This window comes from Gallus gallus, chromosome 1, assembly GCF_016699485.2.
Source record: "Gallus gallus isolate bGalGal1 chromosome 1, bGalGal1.mat.broiler.GRCg7b, whole genome shotgun sequence".
Classification (NCBI taxonomy): domain Eukaryota; kingdom Metazoa; phylum Chordata; class Aves; order Galliformes; family Phasianidae; genus Gallus; species Gallus gallus.
Genome location: NC_052532.1, coordinates 178,603,465 through 178,622,101, shown reverse-complemented (window position 1 = coordinate 178,622,101; position 18,637 = coordinate 178,603,465). Strand labels below are relative to the sequence as shown.

At 41.1% G+C, this 18,637-nt stretch overlaps 1 protein-coding gene across 1 annotated transcript in view; it reads right to left on the bottom strand.

Annotated features, from left to right (window-relative positions):
• XPO4 (exportin 4) overlaps positions 1-18,637 on the bottom strand; it is a 67,734-nt gene that overhangs the window by 32,378 nt on the left and 16,719 nt on the right. The window contains exons 2-5 of the mRNA NM_001012947.3: positions 16,633-16,738; positions 12,045-12,186; positions 11,651-11,789; positions 411-527 (exon numbers count right to left, since the gene is read on the bottom strand). Coding sequence (NP_001012965.2) covers positions 411-527; positions 11,651-11,789; positions 12,045-12,186; positions 16,633-16,738 — 504 coding nt within the window. The remainder of the gene's footprint in view (positions 1-410; positions 528-11,650; positions 11,790-12,044; positions 12,187-16,632; positions 16,739-18,637) is intronic.

The following is an 18,637-nucleotide window of genomic DNA, read 5'->3' as shown; positions in this document are numbered from 1 at the left end:
AATACATCTGAGACAACCAGACTACACCATCTGCAATAATATTTTTAAATACATAGCTCTCCTTGGCTTTAAACCAAATCTATATTTAAGACTATCATTGTTCCACAGTGTTCGTTTTGTTTGCAATTGGTAGCCAAGGAATTAAAGAGTCCAACCATGTAAAGATCTGTAGCTCTACATTGATAAAATGGGCAAAAAGGGATGGCACTTTTTGACACAAGTAATTCAAAAGTAAATTATCAATTTTTCTCAAGTAGCCAATATCTGTATTTGTAACACAGAGTAGCCCAATTAAATGCAGTCAAACATGCACTGTAGATGAATGCCCCAGGGGCAAGAAAAGACTTCCACTTTTTAACATTTAAATTTTAGAAATACAGGTAGCATATATTGGTATAGAACTAGTTTACCTGAAATATACGTTTACAGTTACCATGGAACTCCATGCTTAGTCCAATGTTGCTGGTTTTACTTGAACTTGAGAACTCGCTCAACAACGCCGTTAAAATGGAACAGGCCAAAGTTTGCTATAAAGAAAATAAATAAAGGGGAATAATTTAACTAAAAGATGTCCAATAATTTAACACCATTTACACTGTCTTTTAGTTCGTTTATTAGCATATTCCCGTGGCTATTACTTCATTTTTTTCTAACACAAAGCAGAATAACTCGAGCTTTCAGGAGTACAGACAGTAGGGTGAGCCATCACCAGGATCACCCAAGCTCCATCCTTACAAAAAGAGATTCAAGTATTTGAGCAGCATAAAAAAACAACTAAGCACCTGTACAACCATCACTACAAAATGAAAGCAAACGTAATCAATTTGCCAGCCTCTTTATTTTCTCTCACTGTGCACACAGCTTTACAGATTCAAGGAAGATTCAGTTCCCAGTATTTTCTATCCATCTAATAGTTCATTTTGAACTTTGTTGTGGCCCTCCCTTGCATTTGCTACATTTACTGAGTTGGTACTTGATCATCATTAAACTTAAACCACAGAAAGTGATACAATCTTCTCCAAAACAGCACCTGCAGCACATCATTTACTACAGCTCTCCCATCAAAAAGGGGGAGAAATATGCAGAATGCTCCAATACTTGAAAGCTTTTCCATGCTTCCCTCCGAAGCACAAGCTCTAGAAGCCTCAGAAAGAACCTTTAGAGATACCCTTTTAGAACAATGTTCCCGAAGCAACATAAAAACGAGTGAGGAAAAGACACGTTAATTTCAGAGAAACAACTCCACAAAGATTGAAGGTTTAAGTATCTTCTTCACTCTCAAAATTTAACGTAAGGTAAATCAAATGCTTATTCTAAAACACAACTTAAAAGCCATCCTTCCTTTATGAAGCATTGCTCCAGCCACAGCTGCTGTTTTTGAAATAAAAGAGCTTTTTTTTTTTCCTGATACCAAAGTTCAGCAACCATCACCACCAGTTTTAATGTATTTCTGTAACTGTTCACGACACACAAAGGAAAGTAAATAACATATAGTGGGGATATAACAAGTACTTTAGAAGCATGCCACGTAGTACCATAACAAGCACAACAGAAACTGTATACTGATGAAATGAAAACACTTTTTGTTAAATAGATGTTCTTAACAAAAAACTTCCATATTAATGGCTATACTCCTAGACTGTTTGGAGCCAAGGTGCCAGGGATGGACAGAGGGATAGGAATTGTTAAAGGGTCATGCATGCCAGCAAGTGTCCAGGGGTTAAACAGAAATATGCACACTACCTCTGAACACCCGAAAGATTAAAGTGGAGATGATACTATTTATGCAAGCTCATACAACAGCTGAGACCAGTGCCATCCACCCACCAACTGCAACATCTTTGTTCAGAAATGCCTCTGAAGTCAGTACCTTGACCCCCCCAGACAACTAGTTATCTTAGCTAGTATACACTAAATTAACATTCTTACTTGCTAAATAAATCCCAGACAGATCAAACATAGCAGCTTCCTGATACTAGACGGCTGTTCTCTTCTGCTGCATAATAAAGCTGTACGTTGGGCCAGCATGTTGCTAATCACTTGTTAAATCCAAATTTTCCCATTTTAAAGAAATTTCAAGTGGATTATTTCTCATCTACTTGCTCATGACAAAAGCAACAGTTATCCAATGAAAAACATCACATTTCAATCTGGTCCAGCAAAAGTGCAGTTCTCTCAGTCCTGTATGAGACTTAGGATATTTCGAACTAGCCCAAACATCTCAGTAGTTTCTTTCCAAATTTCTGTGCAAGCTATTTCATTACTTCACTATTACTTTGTAAGCAATCGTCATTACTTTTAATTAACACAAATACTAGATTTGAGTTGACATAAAAATTAACGCAGGCTAACACTGAGTTTCAAGTCCAATATTAAAAGTTCCATATGGAAATAATTAATCGGGAGAAGAAAAAACCAGTGACCCAACCCCACAAAAATACCCAAAGTTTGGCTCTAGAACAATGCTTAAGATAAGAATACATGTTTTTAAAGAAATAATCCAAAACTGCCAGAGAACATTGCCCAATTTCAATCTGTGCCAGGAGTTGCAGAAGTCTCATGAGACACCCTAAATACTTCAATACAGACTTCATTTTATGCTTAAATTACAAACATGCAGATACTTTTCAGGTCTGAGAAGCAGTGATGCAAGGCCATCATTAGTTGTAATCACAAATCTGTGAGGTTTGGGAGCTCCATGATTACTACGTGGTGTTTGTGACTGCAATGGTACAACAGCCTGGCCGAAGCTGAGACCCATCTGGTCAATAGCACAGAGACCCTCACAGCAAGCTGCCACTAGGAGGGCACAGCACAGGCAGGGCAGTGGTGCAGACCCTATGGCTAGCTGCCAATTACTGGAAAAAAAATCACTGAGTTAGAATTAGAGGTAAGGAGCAACTAGCAAGCTGAAGTGGACATTTTCTCCTACTGCTTTCTCTGATTTGTTTATATGGCATAAAACCACATATCTGCTCTATTTGGATAGTAACATGAAAAAAAAAAATGTGTCCTGGATGTTTTTACTAGGCTTTTCTCCTGATCTCAAGGAAAAAATTAAAATGAAGGACAAACATTATGACTGATGGTGAAAGCTCTTCAAAGGTGCAGAGAGCAGCAGACGCAGCTAGGCCTGAGGGAGTCTGCCACGGGCCCGATGAAAAAGCTACAGCAGCAACCACTGGTTTCAGCAACATCTACTTCAGGTAGTTCTGACATCAGATACTACTCCAAGCACAGGGAAGAAAAGCATCAGATTATCATCATAAAATGGTTTGTGTTGGAAAAGACCTTAAAGTCCAGCCAGATCCAGCACCCTGCTGTGTGTTCAGGGCTGCCCCGGGCCCCATTCAACCTGGCCTTGAGTGCCTTCAGAGACGGAGCAGCCACAGCTCTCTGAGCAGCCTGAGCCTCACTGCCCTCTGAGCAAAGAACTTCCTCCTAATATCTAACCTAAATCTCCTCCCTTTCAGTTTAAAGCCATTCCCCCTTGTCCTATCACCATCTCCCTCTGTAAAAAGAGGGTTTTCTTCCTGTTTACTATGTTACCAGAGGTCTGTGCTCTTTATTCCTTCCAGCAGCCCAGCTCATAGCAAACACCACACACCGCACCCCTCTATTCCGCTTCCCTCCTTCCACCAAATCCTGCATTCCCAGCCTCCTGCCAACACCTTCACCTTGGGACTTTCATTCCTGGAGTCCTGTCTCGTTCCCTCCTCATCCCAAGGCCTCCGCAGGCCCTGTGTGCCCTTCTGTCACTAACTGCGCCCACCTATTTCCTCTCTGAGGACGTGGAGGTGTGCCCCAATAGCCAGGCTATCATTGCTGCAGGAGGTCAGAGGAAAGATCTCCACCCCAAATCTAAGCTCTATGGCAGCAGGAGGCAGAGGAGATTGCTGGATGCTGGTTTACCAGCAGGCAGATGTGAACCTCACGGAGCTCAGTTTGAGGGCAAGGCACAGGAACTGCCCCAGATCTGCAGCCTGTCTGGGCAACTCATAGCATGTACACAGAGCTACACACAAAACCACCCCAAAACTCCCATAAAACTGTTGTAAGATGATATGAATTAACATAAACTGCTATGCACAGCAGCAAGACTGCAATTTTTATAAGAATACTGAAAGACAAACTAATTAAAAGAACGTGTCCTGCCATCCATTAAACTCTCCTGGAAGCACAGAAACATACTTCAGATCTTCTGCAACAAAGCTTTCTCAATCTTCACTTTGCTGAAACTTCATTTTATGAGAAAAAGTTTTACTTTCATAGAACTTTACTTTATGAAGACTAATTCAACTACAGGTTAAGAAGTGAAATTTTGCAATACAGTTTTTGAATTTATGTTTGGTATGAATGCATGTTTGGTATGAAGACACACAGCGTTGCAACATAAATACAGTCCATGGTATTAGAATAAATACTTAAATCTGAAAAGTAACATTATCTCATGTAAATGCTAAATAGTTCTGCAATGTGAAATTAAATTATTCCATCTACCATTAAAACTTGCAAGTTTATTTTAATTAATGCTTCACATATGCTTCCTGCCACGCCACAGAACAGATGACGATCAATGTAATAATACCACACAGTAATAAGTAGAAAATGCACATGATGCTGGGCATCATATTAAAAGTCAGATCTGAATGTCTGTTGCCCAGTAAGGCCATTAACTTCACTCCAGTAAGAGTATACCTCCGAACCTAGCTTGACTCACTTGCTAGCAATTTCACTAGTTCTGTCACAAGTACATACCCAAACAATAACCCCATCTAACAAAATAAAATACCTCTCTTGTCGAGAGCCTCTGAGAATAGCTTGGCACTCACCCCAGTTAGCTTTATTACCAGAAATAAACTTTATGAAAGATCGCTATACATAAAATAGACTCTCAGCTGCTCAAACAGAAGATCAATGGGACTTGAGATAAGAGATTAACTTGGCAATCAGACACCCAGTAGTGACATCGTTTTAGTGATTTTCTTTTTAAACTATTCTCATAAAACACAGACGCTACAGAAGGGCCACAAACCATTTGAACAGTAATCTTTTATGCATAATTCATAAAACTCAGATGCCATAAGAAAATGCAACTTATTCCTCCAAATGGAATGTCCCCTACAACAAAAGTTAAAGCCATAACGTTTGAAGGGATTTCACACTTGTGCCTGGACTGCCCATGGAATAAATGAACTGCTTCATTGGAGAGTAGTTAGGTTACAAAGCATCTGAAAGGAAGAAGAGTTCAAATGTGGCTTAGGAAAAAATGGACATGTGGTACACCAGCTCCAAGGCAGAAAAGTCAACTGACAAAGCAGAACAAACTACACCACTTAAAATGTTTCTTCTGCTTTGAAATTCTGAGCAGAGAATCAGCTAGCTCGTCACAGACTTGATTTGATTGTTCATTTCTCTACGAAAACCTGAAATATCAGGCAATCCACATATACACTCACATACCCTGCAATGTCACTGACATCCACAGAAAAAGTAGTTTTAAAAGACTAAATATCTCACCAGCACAGGGTAAGTCATGAAATCAACCCTGTTACATTAACTTGTTGCCAGACTGAACATATACTTATGGGACTTTTGTCTCCACTCTTAAAACAAACTGTTACTGAAACCAAAGGGAAGTGCCAAGAAGCATTTAATAGCATTCCTAAGTCAGCTAGTTTTAACCTGTGTAAAGCAGGAAGAAGAGGCAGAGTTTGCTGTGGTGTTCATAGGTGATAAAGTTCTGTGGTGAAAATGTCAAAATTGGTTTTACCAAGCAAGTTGTTTAAAGAAAGCCTTCCTTAATAAAGAAGGTAACTGACTTCTTCCCTAATTTCCCTGTGTAAGCAAAGCTGTATTTCCTAATATCTTCAGAGCATGTAAATCCCCAAAACATAAAGTGCACCTTCAAATGGAAAGGTAGCAGTTAACAGGACAGGACTAACAGAAACAGCATTATGTACACACAGTAACCAGGGCTACTCAGGCTTTTCTACTTGTAAGCAGCACTGCGATGCAACAGCAGAAAATCCACCAGGAGCTGAAGTAGTAGCTGCCCACCCCAAAAACAATTTAAAAAAGAAACAATAGGAAATAATAGTCATAAAAAAAGTTTAAAAAGTAAAAAAAAAAACAACAACAAAATATATTCTGAAAAAATAAAAGCAACCACTAGGAAGAACCAACTGGATTTCATCTATTTTATCCTGCCCAAAGGAGCCAACTGGTGGAAAAAAGCTGTAGAGCGGGGACAGGATGATAGGAATAGGACCCACAGCTGCAGATTTGTGCTGTCAGCAGTAAGAGACTGGCTGAGCTGAGCACCCCTTTCCTCCCCACTTTACCACCACCTGCAATGACAGATGAGTGATGCTCAGTTAACACACCACATCTACAGCAGTGCAAAGGGCGAGATCGAGCTTCCTGGGGCAAACCAGAGTAACCATGCAAGTAAACCCTCTGAGAGTGAGCCGAGAAAGAGGAAACCAGTCTCTAGGGGCCACAGGAAGATGATCTTGTGGCATGTGAAGTATGCAGACTTTGGCCAAAGGGAAAAGGAAAGCAGCAGCCTCTACTGATAGCCAAAGAGGTTAGCTTGCTGGAGTTTAGGGTGCAAAATGTGTTTCCTTTTGTTTCTCTGGGGGCAGGAGAAGCTGTGAAGAAGAAATCAGGAGGGGGGAAAAAAAGTAACCTCATCAAGCAAAGTGAAGATCTGCAAACCATTTATCTAGAGGTTACATATTTCCTCCAGGTTCTTGCCTGAAAGGCACCGGTTAGATCTTCAAATCTTAAATTCAAAACACCAAATTGATCAGACTAGCCATGCAGCTTGCCATTAGTAATACCCAGCAGTAGAACTAGAGGATGATGTATGTTTAGTTTTGGCAGGTCATACTCCTGGCAAGTGCTCTTTGGCAGGCAGGGGTCCCTTTCTCCCTCCACTTTTGCCTGTATTCACTCCTGGCCCCAGACCCTGTGCTTGCCCTACAGACGGGATATGCCAAATGACCTGAGTTACAGGGCTCCAGGGCACATTTGCTTAGAAAAAGAAACCAAAGGGTTAGGAAGGAGAAGTCTGGTTGTTCCTATGTAGACAGTCTATTACTAGATGTTCTGTTTTCAGAAAGGTGGTAAACTCCTGAGAAGGAATAAAGACCAAAAAGCAGGAGTCAATACACTTTTGAAAGATTCCCTTCTGATACCCATTTAGTTGTACATCACCACAGTAATAAAAGAAAAAGGTGTAACACATGGAAAGGTATCATTTCTTCCTTTCCAGAGAATCTACATGCAGAAGCCTCCACATCTGCACATCTCATGAGATGACTAAACTGAGGCAACTGCCTTGGACACCATACACAGAACAGGGGACACACACATCTCTCCTCTGGATCTTGTCTCCTCACTTTACAACCCACTGAAACCCTAGCTGTATTGTAGAAGATAATACTGGGAGCCATTAATGTGTAGTATTGAAGTTATTAAGCAATCAAGCTGGAGTACTGTTGTATTACATATCTGACAAAGTAGACTCTCTCAAAAGAGAAATTGGAGACCTTTAAAATGCAGCCTGGTTAATACAAAGCACTGAAAAAAAAACACTTTATAAAGATCTTTTACAGTGTTAACCCTGTATGTGGAGTTGTTTCTGGATGTCTAAGATTCCCCAAACCATTTTAAAACATGCTAGCTTTGGCCTTCATAGGCCACTTCACAGAAAAAAGGAAGCAGCTTAAGCATTCTCACTTACCACCTGGTTTTTAAAATTCAGTATGTTGCCAGGGTAGTAAGAGTTATACGAAAAGGTAGTACCTTTATTGGAACAAGAGATTTAGCTCAGGGCAGAGGTGGTCTGTCAAGGTTTTGTCAAAATTGTCAAAATACAGAAGTCAAGAGAACCTCTCAAACTCTTATCCCACCATGCAAGACAGCAACAGCTATGGATCCAAGAGTCAAACTCTTCTTAGAAACAGAAATAAGGCCCATAAATGCAAAGCAAACAATTAGTTATCTATTTAACCATAATTACCAACATTTATTTCATAGAACCACAGAATGGTCTGGGTTAATGCACACCCAACCCCCTGCAGTGGGCAAGGCTGACACTCACCAAATCAGGCTGCACAGGGCCCCATCCAACCTGGCCTTGAATACCACCAGGGATGGGGCATCCACAGCTTCTCTAGGCAGCTCACGCCTCACCACCCTCACAGTGAAAAGTTTCTTCCTTATATCTAAGTCTGCCCTTTTTCAGTTCACAACTTACTCCTTGTCCTATCTCTATGCTCCCTGATCGACAGTCCATCCCCATCTTTCCTGTAGGTCCCCTTCAAATACGGGAGGGCCATAGTAATATCTCCCCTTATTTTCTCTAGGGAAAGTAACTTTTCAGCCTTAAAGTGAAAGCCTTAAATTTCACTGAAGATGAATATCAAGAATTCTGTTTATTTGTATTTCCCTCCATTGCTCAGATGAGATCCACTTCACATTCCCATGCAGTTCTAAGTAACCTGAAGCATCTGAATCTCTTCATGAAGACAAACTAACTCAGCCCTTCAGCTATGCAAAAGTACTATATTCTAACAGAAACAGAAAAGTCCAAGAAATTGAAGGTATTTACAGTTGAAAAGAGCATGGCTCATACAGTTCTTCAAAATCAGTGACAGGAAACATGCAATTCATATTTTAAGATTGGTCCATGATATTGCGCCTACTTCCAGATGCTCTGTCCCCCAGAGATGAAGACTTTGAAAAGAGATGCTGAAATTCCTGTTGGAGGAAGCTTACAGGCTGTCTCTTCTGATCAGGGTGGCTTTTATCGAAGACAAGAGGAAGGGAAAACAAAACCAGAAAGTGTAAAGCTAATCCTAACCCTTCCAGAGGTTTACTACCTGAACTTATTTATAAATTAGCAGCCAGCCAGATCCTGTGTTCTCTCTGTTCCCTTCTCAAATGAGAGGTCACTTCCATTGGATCTACAAAGGTCTATACTGTGGAGTAGCAACAGCAGGAGCCAACACTCCATGTTCAAACCCCAGCTCTAACCACAAGCCCTTCCCATCCCTGCAGCATTACATTTCCTTAATGCCCTGTTATTTTCCTAACAAGTGCACAGTGTTCCACTATTAGGAGATTACTCAGTTCTGAAGTCAGCTTTCTCCCTCTCCAGTTTACTTTCTTCCTCTTATCTCTACTCCTTCTGATCTCCCTTTCATTTTTCATTCTCAACAGTTCATTCATTCATTAGTCTTTCTCACATGTCAGTTTGGCACATTATTCAACATACCATCAAGTTCCATCTTCAAAATGCATCCATTCCTAAAAAATACTTTTAACCAATGCTAGAGAAGATTTTAAGTATTCCAAACCCTACAAAGGTACACAAATGCAGAAGACAGTACAATTTGCAGTCTTCCTCTTCACACCTACGTTCAGGACCTGACCATGTCAATATGCTACCGACAAGTGCTCCATGACATTCTCATGACAAGTACCTAACACACACAGAAGTGGTACAGATGTCTGTCAAACTGGGCCGAGCATTGCAGGAAATGGAAAAGATGAAGCACTTCACGCTTATGAGCTAAAGAAGGGCCAGGTAGCTTCAGAGATGAGGAAACAAGCAGGAAGCACAAAAAGAGACTGCTTTGCATTTCTAAAAAGGATTCTCAATTACAAACTATTCTGTAAATAACTACGTCTTTACGTACAGACTCAGGTTGATTGCATTCCTTTTCTTAACAGGCCAAAAAGTATTTCCTCTACTGTGGTGAAAAAATACACTCTTCAATAGCTTCCCATCCAGTCTTCCCCAATTCCCCATAAGCCTGACTCAATCTCAACACCTGTAGAAAGCCACCATCAATGGCATACTTGAAAGCATTAAGCATTTTTAACCACTATATGACCTACTGCTGACCTCACATTATTTGTGAGCCTCAGGCTGGGGGTGGGGAAGACACAAAGCAGGCAAGAGATCAGAGAAGAAAGAGCAGAAGTCTGGGAAGGACACAGAAAGGGGTGAGGAGGATGGACACAGAACTGGGAGTCACAAAGGTGTAACAGGACTACAGTTGTATTAGCATACCGGAAGAGATGACACTATCTAACCAAGACATTTTTAATACTCTTTCTAAAACTTCAGCACAAATACTTCAGAATAACTATGGAGAAAATGTTGTCTGTGAAAGGGGCAGATAACCGGAAGCGTGGTCTCAAGCAGCAAGTGGCACTTGGAGGAGACTGAAGAGCTGCCCCTTCCCACAGGCAGAACCCAATGCGATGCATCGGGCATCGTATTTACAGCTGGTAGCCTTGATGAGCTGCATGCTGTGCTCAGTGAAGCGTGTCTGCGAATCAATGCAAGCACAGAGCACAACTAGCCCAAGTAGGGCTGGGCAAGAGTTAACTCAGAAATGGCTTCTCTGTGAATATGTGGGCTGCTATTTGCTCCCTACTTGTATATTTTGGAAAGATAATGAGATCTACATAAGCACACACGCTGGCATGCAAAAAGTTTTTGAAAGCCTCAGTTGTAACTCCATTTTAGAAATAAAATTACATTCCCTGAAGAAAAGCACAAACTAAGCATTGTTCTTCTAAACAAACAGTCATTTTTATCCAAATTGCACAAACCCAAAAAGCTGAACTGTTCTTGCTAAGGTAACTGTAAAAGTAAGGTTTAGAAAAGTAGCCAAAATTTCCATGCCCTTGGGGGATACCACTTGTGCTTAGAGGTAACACGCTATTTTTAGGATCGTGACATGAGCTGCATTACTCCTTGCACACTTTGATCAAGTTTTTGGAGTTAAACATTTGCTGCTCACATCCAGCACAACTGCTGCTCCAAACACACCAGTCAGTCCCTCAAGGTTTGGCTCATCTGAGAAAAACTTCAGTTAAAACTTTCAGCACAGATCTATGCAATCTTTGATTTTCATTTGGTAGGAAGAAAATCACCTCTCTTTAATCTCTAGCTTCATGCCTCTATTATGACCTATTCTAAACTTATCCCCTGGCATAGCGAATGGCATTTCACTAAATGCAGAGATAGATATTGGACACCTTGTTTCCACTTAGATCTCCCTCTGGAAGGTAACACTTACCCCAGTAGTATGACATTAAATCTAGAGTAAGTTTGGTATTTCCACTCCCTGTTTTCCCTCCTCGCACCCCTTTCTCTCCACCTACCCAGGCAGCAGAGGCCCATGCCTCTCACTCGCAACCCATTGCAACAGCTGAGCACAGGAGGGTGCAGTGCTGCACAGATGGAAGAAAGACGGGGAGTGCAGTGAGCCTGCCAGCAAATGCAAAATCCATTTTAGATCATGTTGTTTTGGAAAAGAAACCCACAGAAACAACAATAAATCAAACATACAAAAAAAACCACCAAGAAACTAAAGCATACATTCAGAGAAAGCTGTTCCCTACAATACGTGATATAGCTGCCTACCAAAGAATTACACACACTACCACTAGATCCAAGACATTTTTATTCAGAAATTTCAGCCTTTGTAATTGATTGCTTAGACAGCTAATTACTGAATTTCTTTTTTAGATAAGGAAAGTAGATTTTTATTATCACGAAAGGGCAACTTATGTTGCTGATACAGATTGCTTAAATTTTGAAGGAAAAGACAGAAATACTTACCACAGTGGGATTACCACTGCTGATCAACTGGCTGACTTCATGAAAGATGCTTTTGCAGTCGATTGATTTGTCTAATGATCCCCGTTTCACTATGACTGCTACTGCCAGCAGAATCTGCTCCCGAACATACTTTTGAAGGCTGTAAACAACATTGTTAACAATATCTGCAAATAATTTTGGAAATTAATGATCAATTACATTTTAGATGCACTTTCTCAAACCTTTCCTCGAATGCATAAAGGCAAACTTGCAACTCTACTGAATTCAACTAAGCAATAAGAAACAAAGAAGAGTTACAATTCTAATGGTCTTCTGCTAATACCCTTGAAAATAAAATGAAAACCAAAACTGCAGGCTGAATCCTACACATTCAGCAGCACTTTTCTGTACTTACTTCGGCCTTTGTAAGACATAGGTTAGAAGGAATGTTCGCAGTGATTCGATGCTAGTTTTTTCCAACAGAATCCATTCTCTTACAACTGCTTCCATTATGGCTGTAGCAGCTTGAAAAAGAACATAATCCACTTTACTAGTTTCTGTGGGGAAAAACAAAGGTAATTTGAGTGTCTATTTATCTTGCATCTACTTCCAACAAAAACAATAGACTTTTAATATTAAATAATTATCAAATGAAATTTTGTTACTATGAAAACAAAGATTTACACAGCAAAAGAGGCAAAAATAAATCAATAACTCAATTATCAAATTGCCCAGCGTTGTTTAATTTAAGTCAGAGACGCAGGGGAATGAAAGCTGGCTACACCAGGAGACTGAGCTAACGATCAGGATTAAGAATGCTAATATAACTGTAGAACAAGCTAAAATACGTGTGACAAATTTAGTCACAGTGTATTAAGATATGATTGACAGGGATGCCACAATGAAGACTCCTCTATTATTGGAGATCTCGCCTTTGGAACCAACAGTGCACAAATTACATGCATCTTATGGATGGCAACAAGAAGCAAGCTCACTTAAGCCTTAAGGGAGCATTTGTGTTTTATTATTGAAGCAAAAGTTTCACAGAATGGTGTCTTTAAGATTTTCTACATTCAAACTTCCAGATTTATTTTGAGGTAGTCAAAATGCAACTCCTTACTGAAGTGTAGAAATTATTAACCCTTATTATCTGAATATCTGATTGCTTTGTACATAGGTAGGCTAAAGGAACTAGAGAATGATGTTACCAGAAAAAGTGACTGTTTAGAAGGCTACAACAAGAAAGCCCAGAATTTGAATGTGATTTATATGATGATAGAAAGCTACTACAATTTTTCTGATCATTCACTTTTTAAATTTTTAATTTCATAGAATCACAGAATGTCCTGAGTTGGAAAGGACCTCAAGGATCATGAAGCTCCAATCCCCCTACCACATGCAGGGCCACCAAGCTGCTTATCTAATACTAGACCAGGCTGCCCAGGGCCCCATACAACCTGGCCTTGAACACCTCCAGCAACAGAGCATCCACAACCTCCCTGGGCAGCCTGTGACAGTGCCTCACCACTCTCTTGGTAATTTAGAAATAATCATGTAGAAGGATCCTGATAAACTCAAAAGGAGGGCCCGTGTGAACCTAATGAGATTCAACAAAGCAAAGTGCTAGATTTTGCACTTGGGTTGGGGCAATCCCAGGTATGTATACCTTGAACTCCTTGAGAGCAGCCCTGCTGAGAAGGATTTGGGAGTCCTGATTGATGAAAAACTTAGCATGAGCAGTGTACACTTGCAGCAGTGTACACTTGCAGCCTCAAACACCAACTATATCCTGGGTTCCAACAGAAAAGGAGTAGCCAGCAAAGCAAGGAAGGTGACTGCCTCCTCCCCTTGTGAGGCCTCAGCTGCAGCACTGCGTCCAGATCTGGGTCCCCCAACAGAGGAAAGATATGGAGCTTTTGGAAAGGGTCCAGAGGAGGACCACAAAGACAATCAGAATGTTGGAGCACCTCTCCTATGAAGACAGGCTGAAAGAGTCGGGCTTGTTCAGCCTGTAGAAGAAAAGGCTGTGGGGAGACCTCACTACAGACTTCCAAAATTTACAGGAAGATTATAAACATGAGGGAAATCAACTTTTTACATGAGTAGATAGGGATAGAAAAAGGGGAAATGGTTTTTAAAAGGAAGGGAGATTCAGATTAGGTGCTGAGGAAGTTTACCACAGAGAGGGTGATGAGGTGCTGGGACAGGCTGCCCGGGGAGGTTGAGGATGCCCCATCCCTGGAGGTGTTTAAGGTCAGGTTGGATGGGGCCCTAAGCAATCTGATCTAGTACTTGACCTAGTGGTTGGCAAATTGCCTACGGCAAGGGGATTGGAACTTGATGATCCTTGAGGTCCCTTCCAACCCAAGCCATTCTATGATCCTATGATCTCAGTAGCCAGTTCAGAACATTCTGAGTCTACAGAAAACATACAAAGAGCATTCAGAAAAAAATGTAGTCACAGGGTGGCAAAAACATAAAATAAAAAACAAATGAAAATTCCAGAACCAAAAGTGGAGTTTGAACTATGGTGGGCAACATACCAGGACTAGAAAAAAATGGATTTGCTGAAGAAAGCCTCAGTCATGGGATGACAGGCTTTAAAAACTTTCTTACATTGATTATATACACACAAGCTAACAATACACATTCCTTTATATGCAAGTCCTATATCCCAGATAAAAGCATTTTAGCAAATTGGATGCTAAGTAACTTAATCAGGCTCCAAACCCTCCATGATTTATACATGCTAAAATCAAAATAAACCTCCTTTAAATCTACTAAGCTTAATTTGGAAAGCAACATAACCACTTAATTGAATGATTAGTGTGCATGTCTAACATATAAATAAAAATAAACCTGCACAGGAATTTTAATTTTGACTTTTTTTTTGTTAACTTCTGCATCTTTGGTTTCTCAAACTGTCCAAAGCACATACAAAAAGAAAACTCCTGTATGAGAAAAGAGCAACAAAAGAGGATGGAATTTCTCCTTTGCGTCAAGTACCACAGATGCACAACTGCAATCATTAACAGCACAGACCTCCAGCACTGTGTAAACTTATAACCAGTCAGTGCACCGTTATTCTCTACATGAAGTTACTAAAGAAAGATAGGATGAGCTTTGCCAGTACATTTAACAGCTATAAGCTTACACCAGAAGAACGTAGACCCTCCTGCTTTGTGGGTTCAACTACACGTTTCTAAATAAACTGCATGCATCTCTGTCACTCTCCCTGCAGGGCTCACACACTCTTCTTTCCATGAATGCCATCAACATCCTTATTGCTCTCCACCTCCATTCCAATTCTTGCCTTGACCACTCCTTCCTGTTTCTTTTTTAAAGCCAGCACCTCTGGCTCCTACTCATCCTTACCTGCTCAGAGCCCTTCAATCAGCTAATCTTTCCGTCCGCACTGCATGAACACTTACTCAAAAAGCAAAAAGTCTGGGGGAAAGTTCTTCATTTCTGGGTCTCAGCATCTCAGCTGCCCACTGGAGAAAACTGAAAGGAAAAGTCTGCCCCACCTAGAACCACTGTTTTCTCAACGGTGATAGCACATTATCAGTTTAAAGATGTAATGTTTCTAGGCATCCAAAAGGTGTTAATAACAAGATCACATTCTCTTCAATCACTTATATTTCAGAAGAACAACTAAGAAAAAAAAATATCACTGCAGACATTTTTCATTATTAATGCTACATTGCACATCTTTGAGGACAATGGGGCGCTGTATCCCAGAATGAAGTAGGAAAATAATCCTTTTAGACTTCCTTCCAGCATTTCTCTGTTTGTCACAGCAAATTCTTTGAAATGGGAAGTTGCGTCCCGATAGGGTTTTTTTTTTTGTTTGTTTTTTGGTTTTTTTTTTTTGGTATGTGTTTTTTTTAAATCTTTCTTTTTGCACATTTCCACACATTTCAGTTTCCACCCCCAGGTCTCAGATCCAGCTTTCCCTGCAACTTCCCTCCACTTCCCCCCAGCACTCACATCTGGCCAGTGCTGCAGTGCTAAGCAGGAATACACGCTCACTGCACCTGGACTTTTTGGATTATTTAGCTGCTAAACTGTAATAATTCTCTATAGGGCCTGTAAGAATAGATTTATTTTTAAATACTTGTAACATAACCAAATTTGCACCATTTCCATAGAAACCTATGTTGTTTTTTTTTAATAAAAGGGTGACACCTACATACTCCTTTCCAGTCTCTGTGCATATAATCCCACAAAAACTTTTACCAGTACTCTATTGTCTCTAGCAGGTAGACAGAAACTTTTCTTTAACCATTTTTTTTTTAAATAGTTGGGCTGTTAACAGCAACTGATATGTGCAATCCAAAACACTTTATTGCCATGTACAGCACCAGTACAAAATCTGGCAGAAGGACACAAACTGTATCACTGGTTGATATAATGGGAAGCATCAAACAACCACAGTACAGGCAGTTCTGCAAATTCCGCGCATTAGGTAGCACTATAACACAAGCATATCATACAGGCAAGTTTAATCTATTAAATCAGTTTAGGAACTTTGCCAAATGAAGCTGCACCTCACCGACCACAAAGGTGCCAGAAACAAAACCAATGGCAGCAAGGGGCTTCATCCTCCCCATCACAGGGCTCCATTTAAAGCAGTTCTGTCAGCCCTGCAGGCATTTAAGTTGTAGTTTCAAGCAGACTTTGAGCAAAACCTAATATCAAAAGAAACAGCCTTGCCTCCTTGCAACTTCTAACTGCTGCCCCCTATTCTTGCTCCATATTTGAGTACAGATGTTGACAAGCTGAACCTGAAACAGTTCTCTGTTCATGTGCTCACACTGAAATGCTATGACTACTGTACTGAAACAAGTAGATGAAGTGTGAAATTTGGGAAAATAAAAACAACCAAAAAAGAACCCACACAAACAAGAAATATCCTTCATCAAAATCAAACCCCATGTCCGTATTCCCAGCTGCAGAATATAGTTCTAGTTACAACAACTGCTCAGTTTATTAAAACTTACCCAAAATGTGTTTGCAAACAGCAAATGGTGATTTTGATTTTCTAAATGATAAGAATATGTGCTCGGCATGTTGGCGTTGTTCATTATTGACCATGGAAGGTGGTGCCTGAAAGAGAAAACAACAACATTATTTTATGTTAAGTACTAAAAACCAGTTACACTACAACCAAATTGTAGATACACGAGCAATGGCATGAACTTTAAAGTATCTGCCTTGTTAAGTATCAAAATCTTCGTAAAACTGCCTCTTCTTCTGTTCCACTGTATTCACATTGCATGCAAGTAAGTGTGGCTATCAAGACATCAGGCAGAGATTGAGTAATTCTAATTATTATGTTCTTAATGATGCTTCTGAAGAAAGTCAACCCCTTTTTTCCCCCCAGAACCAAAAATAGCACTGCGCACCACTAAGGTTGCCAAACAAGCTCACAGTCACAAAACGCTATTTTTGCTCTGGGTCTACATTTGTTTTAAAAGATTTGCTCATACCACAAACTCAAGGGATAACAAAAATCTTGCCTACGGCTGCTACAGAATAGCATATTGGCAGTAACATACCACCCTCTAGTGTTTAATGTGAAAGCTGACTCTCTAAAGATGCCAAGAGGGCTCAGATCGCAGAGAGGGGTCCATGTTTCGGATGCTCTGCATGACACACACAGGGCACCTGGCTGCTCGGTGCCACCCACCTCTCACCACTGCTGGAAGCCAGCTCCATGTCGCTTCCCAAACCGAGTCACCTACCAATAGAGCACGAAACTGAACAGGCACCTGGATCATCACAAGGTGGGCCATGGTCTGGGGAGCACAGCCCACACAGTGCTTATCCCACGGAGGGCCACAACAGCCCAAAAGTAAAACAACCCATAGAGAACACCAGCCATTCACAAACCCATGCTGTTCTTCCCTGGGTTGCATTAAAAGAGGAGTGGCCCAACAGAGAGGTAGAGGTGACTGTCCACCTCTACTCCTCAGCCCCTGTGAGGCCCCAGCAGGAGTACTGCATCCAGGCCTGGGGCCCACAGCACAAGACACAGAGATCTTGGAACAGGTCCAGAGGAGGGCCACTAAGATGATCAGAGCATTCAAGCACCTCTCCTATGAGGAAAGGTTGAGGGAACTGGGCTTGTTTAGCTTGGAATAGAGAAGGCTCCAGGGAAACCTCATTGCAGCCTTCCAGTACTTGAAGGGAGCATATAAACAGGAGGGGGAATGGCTGTTTGCAAGGGTGGATAGTGATAGGACAAGGGGGAATAGTTTTAAACTGAGACAGGGGAAGTTTAGGTTAGATATTAGGAGGAAGTTTTTCACACAGAGGGTGGTGACGCACTGGAAGAGGTTGCCCGAGGAGGTTGTAGATGCCCCATCCCTGGAGGCATTCAAGGCCAGGCTGGATGTGGCTCTGGGCAGCCTGGTCTGGTGGTTGGCGACCCTGCACATAGCAGCGGAGTTGAAACTCGATGATCATTGTGGCCCTTTTCAACCTATTCTATGATTCCCTTTTGCCATTAATATTCCTCAACATCAGCTACTGGGGATTTATCTAGCAAGTACACAGCACAAAATGCTCACATGGGGAATTGATACCACAAGGCAGTGTGAGCTGCAGCTTTCGAGAAATGCAAACACAGATGCAAAGACGAAGGCCTTGCAAAGAGCCTGGTCAAGGTGACACAGTATGCTGCTGTACCTCAGCTGGGCTTCTGAACTGCCCATGTGAGTGCTGTCCCTGGCCATCCCAGCACTGTATGTGAGCTGCTCTGCTTGACTTGTACAGCTGCTCTTGGGATAAGAGCACGAAGACCTTGGCATAAAGACGGTGGTGTTTAACTTCAGAGAAACGTTTTTCAGTAAATAAAGGACCTGTAATTAATTAATTAAACCTGATTTAATTACTTCCATCCTTCACAAGATAGCTCAGCCTCACCAGCTCTAGAGATGCAATCATGACACCCGCCCACATCCTCTTTGGGGTCAGCAGCAGCACCCATCTGCAGGTATCAAA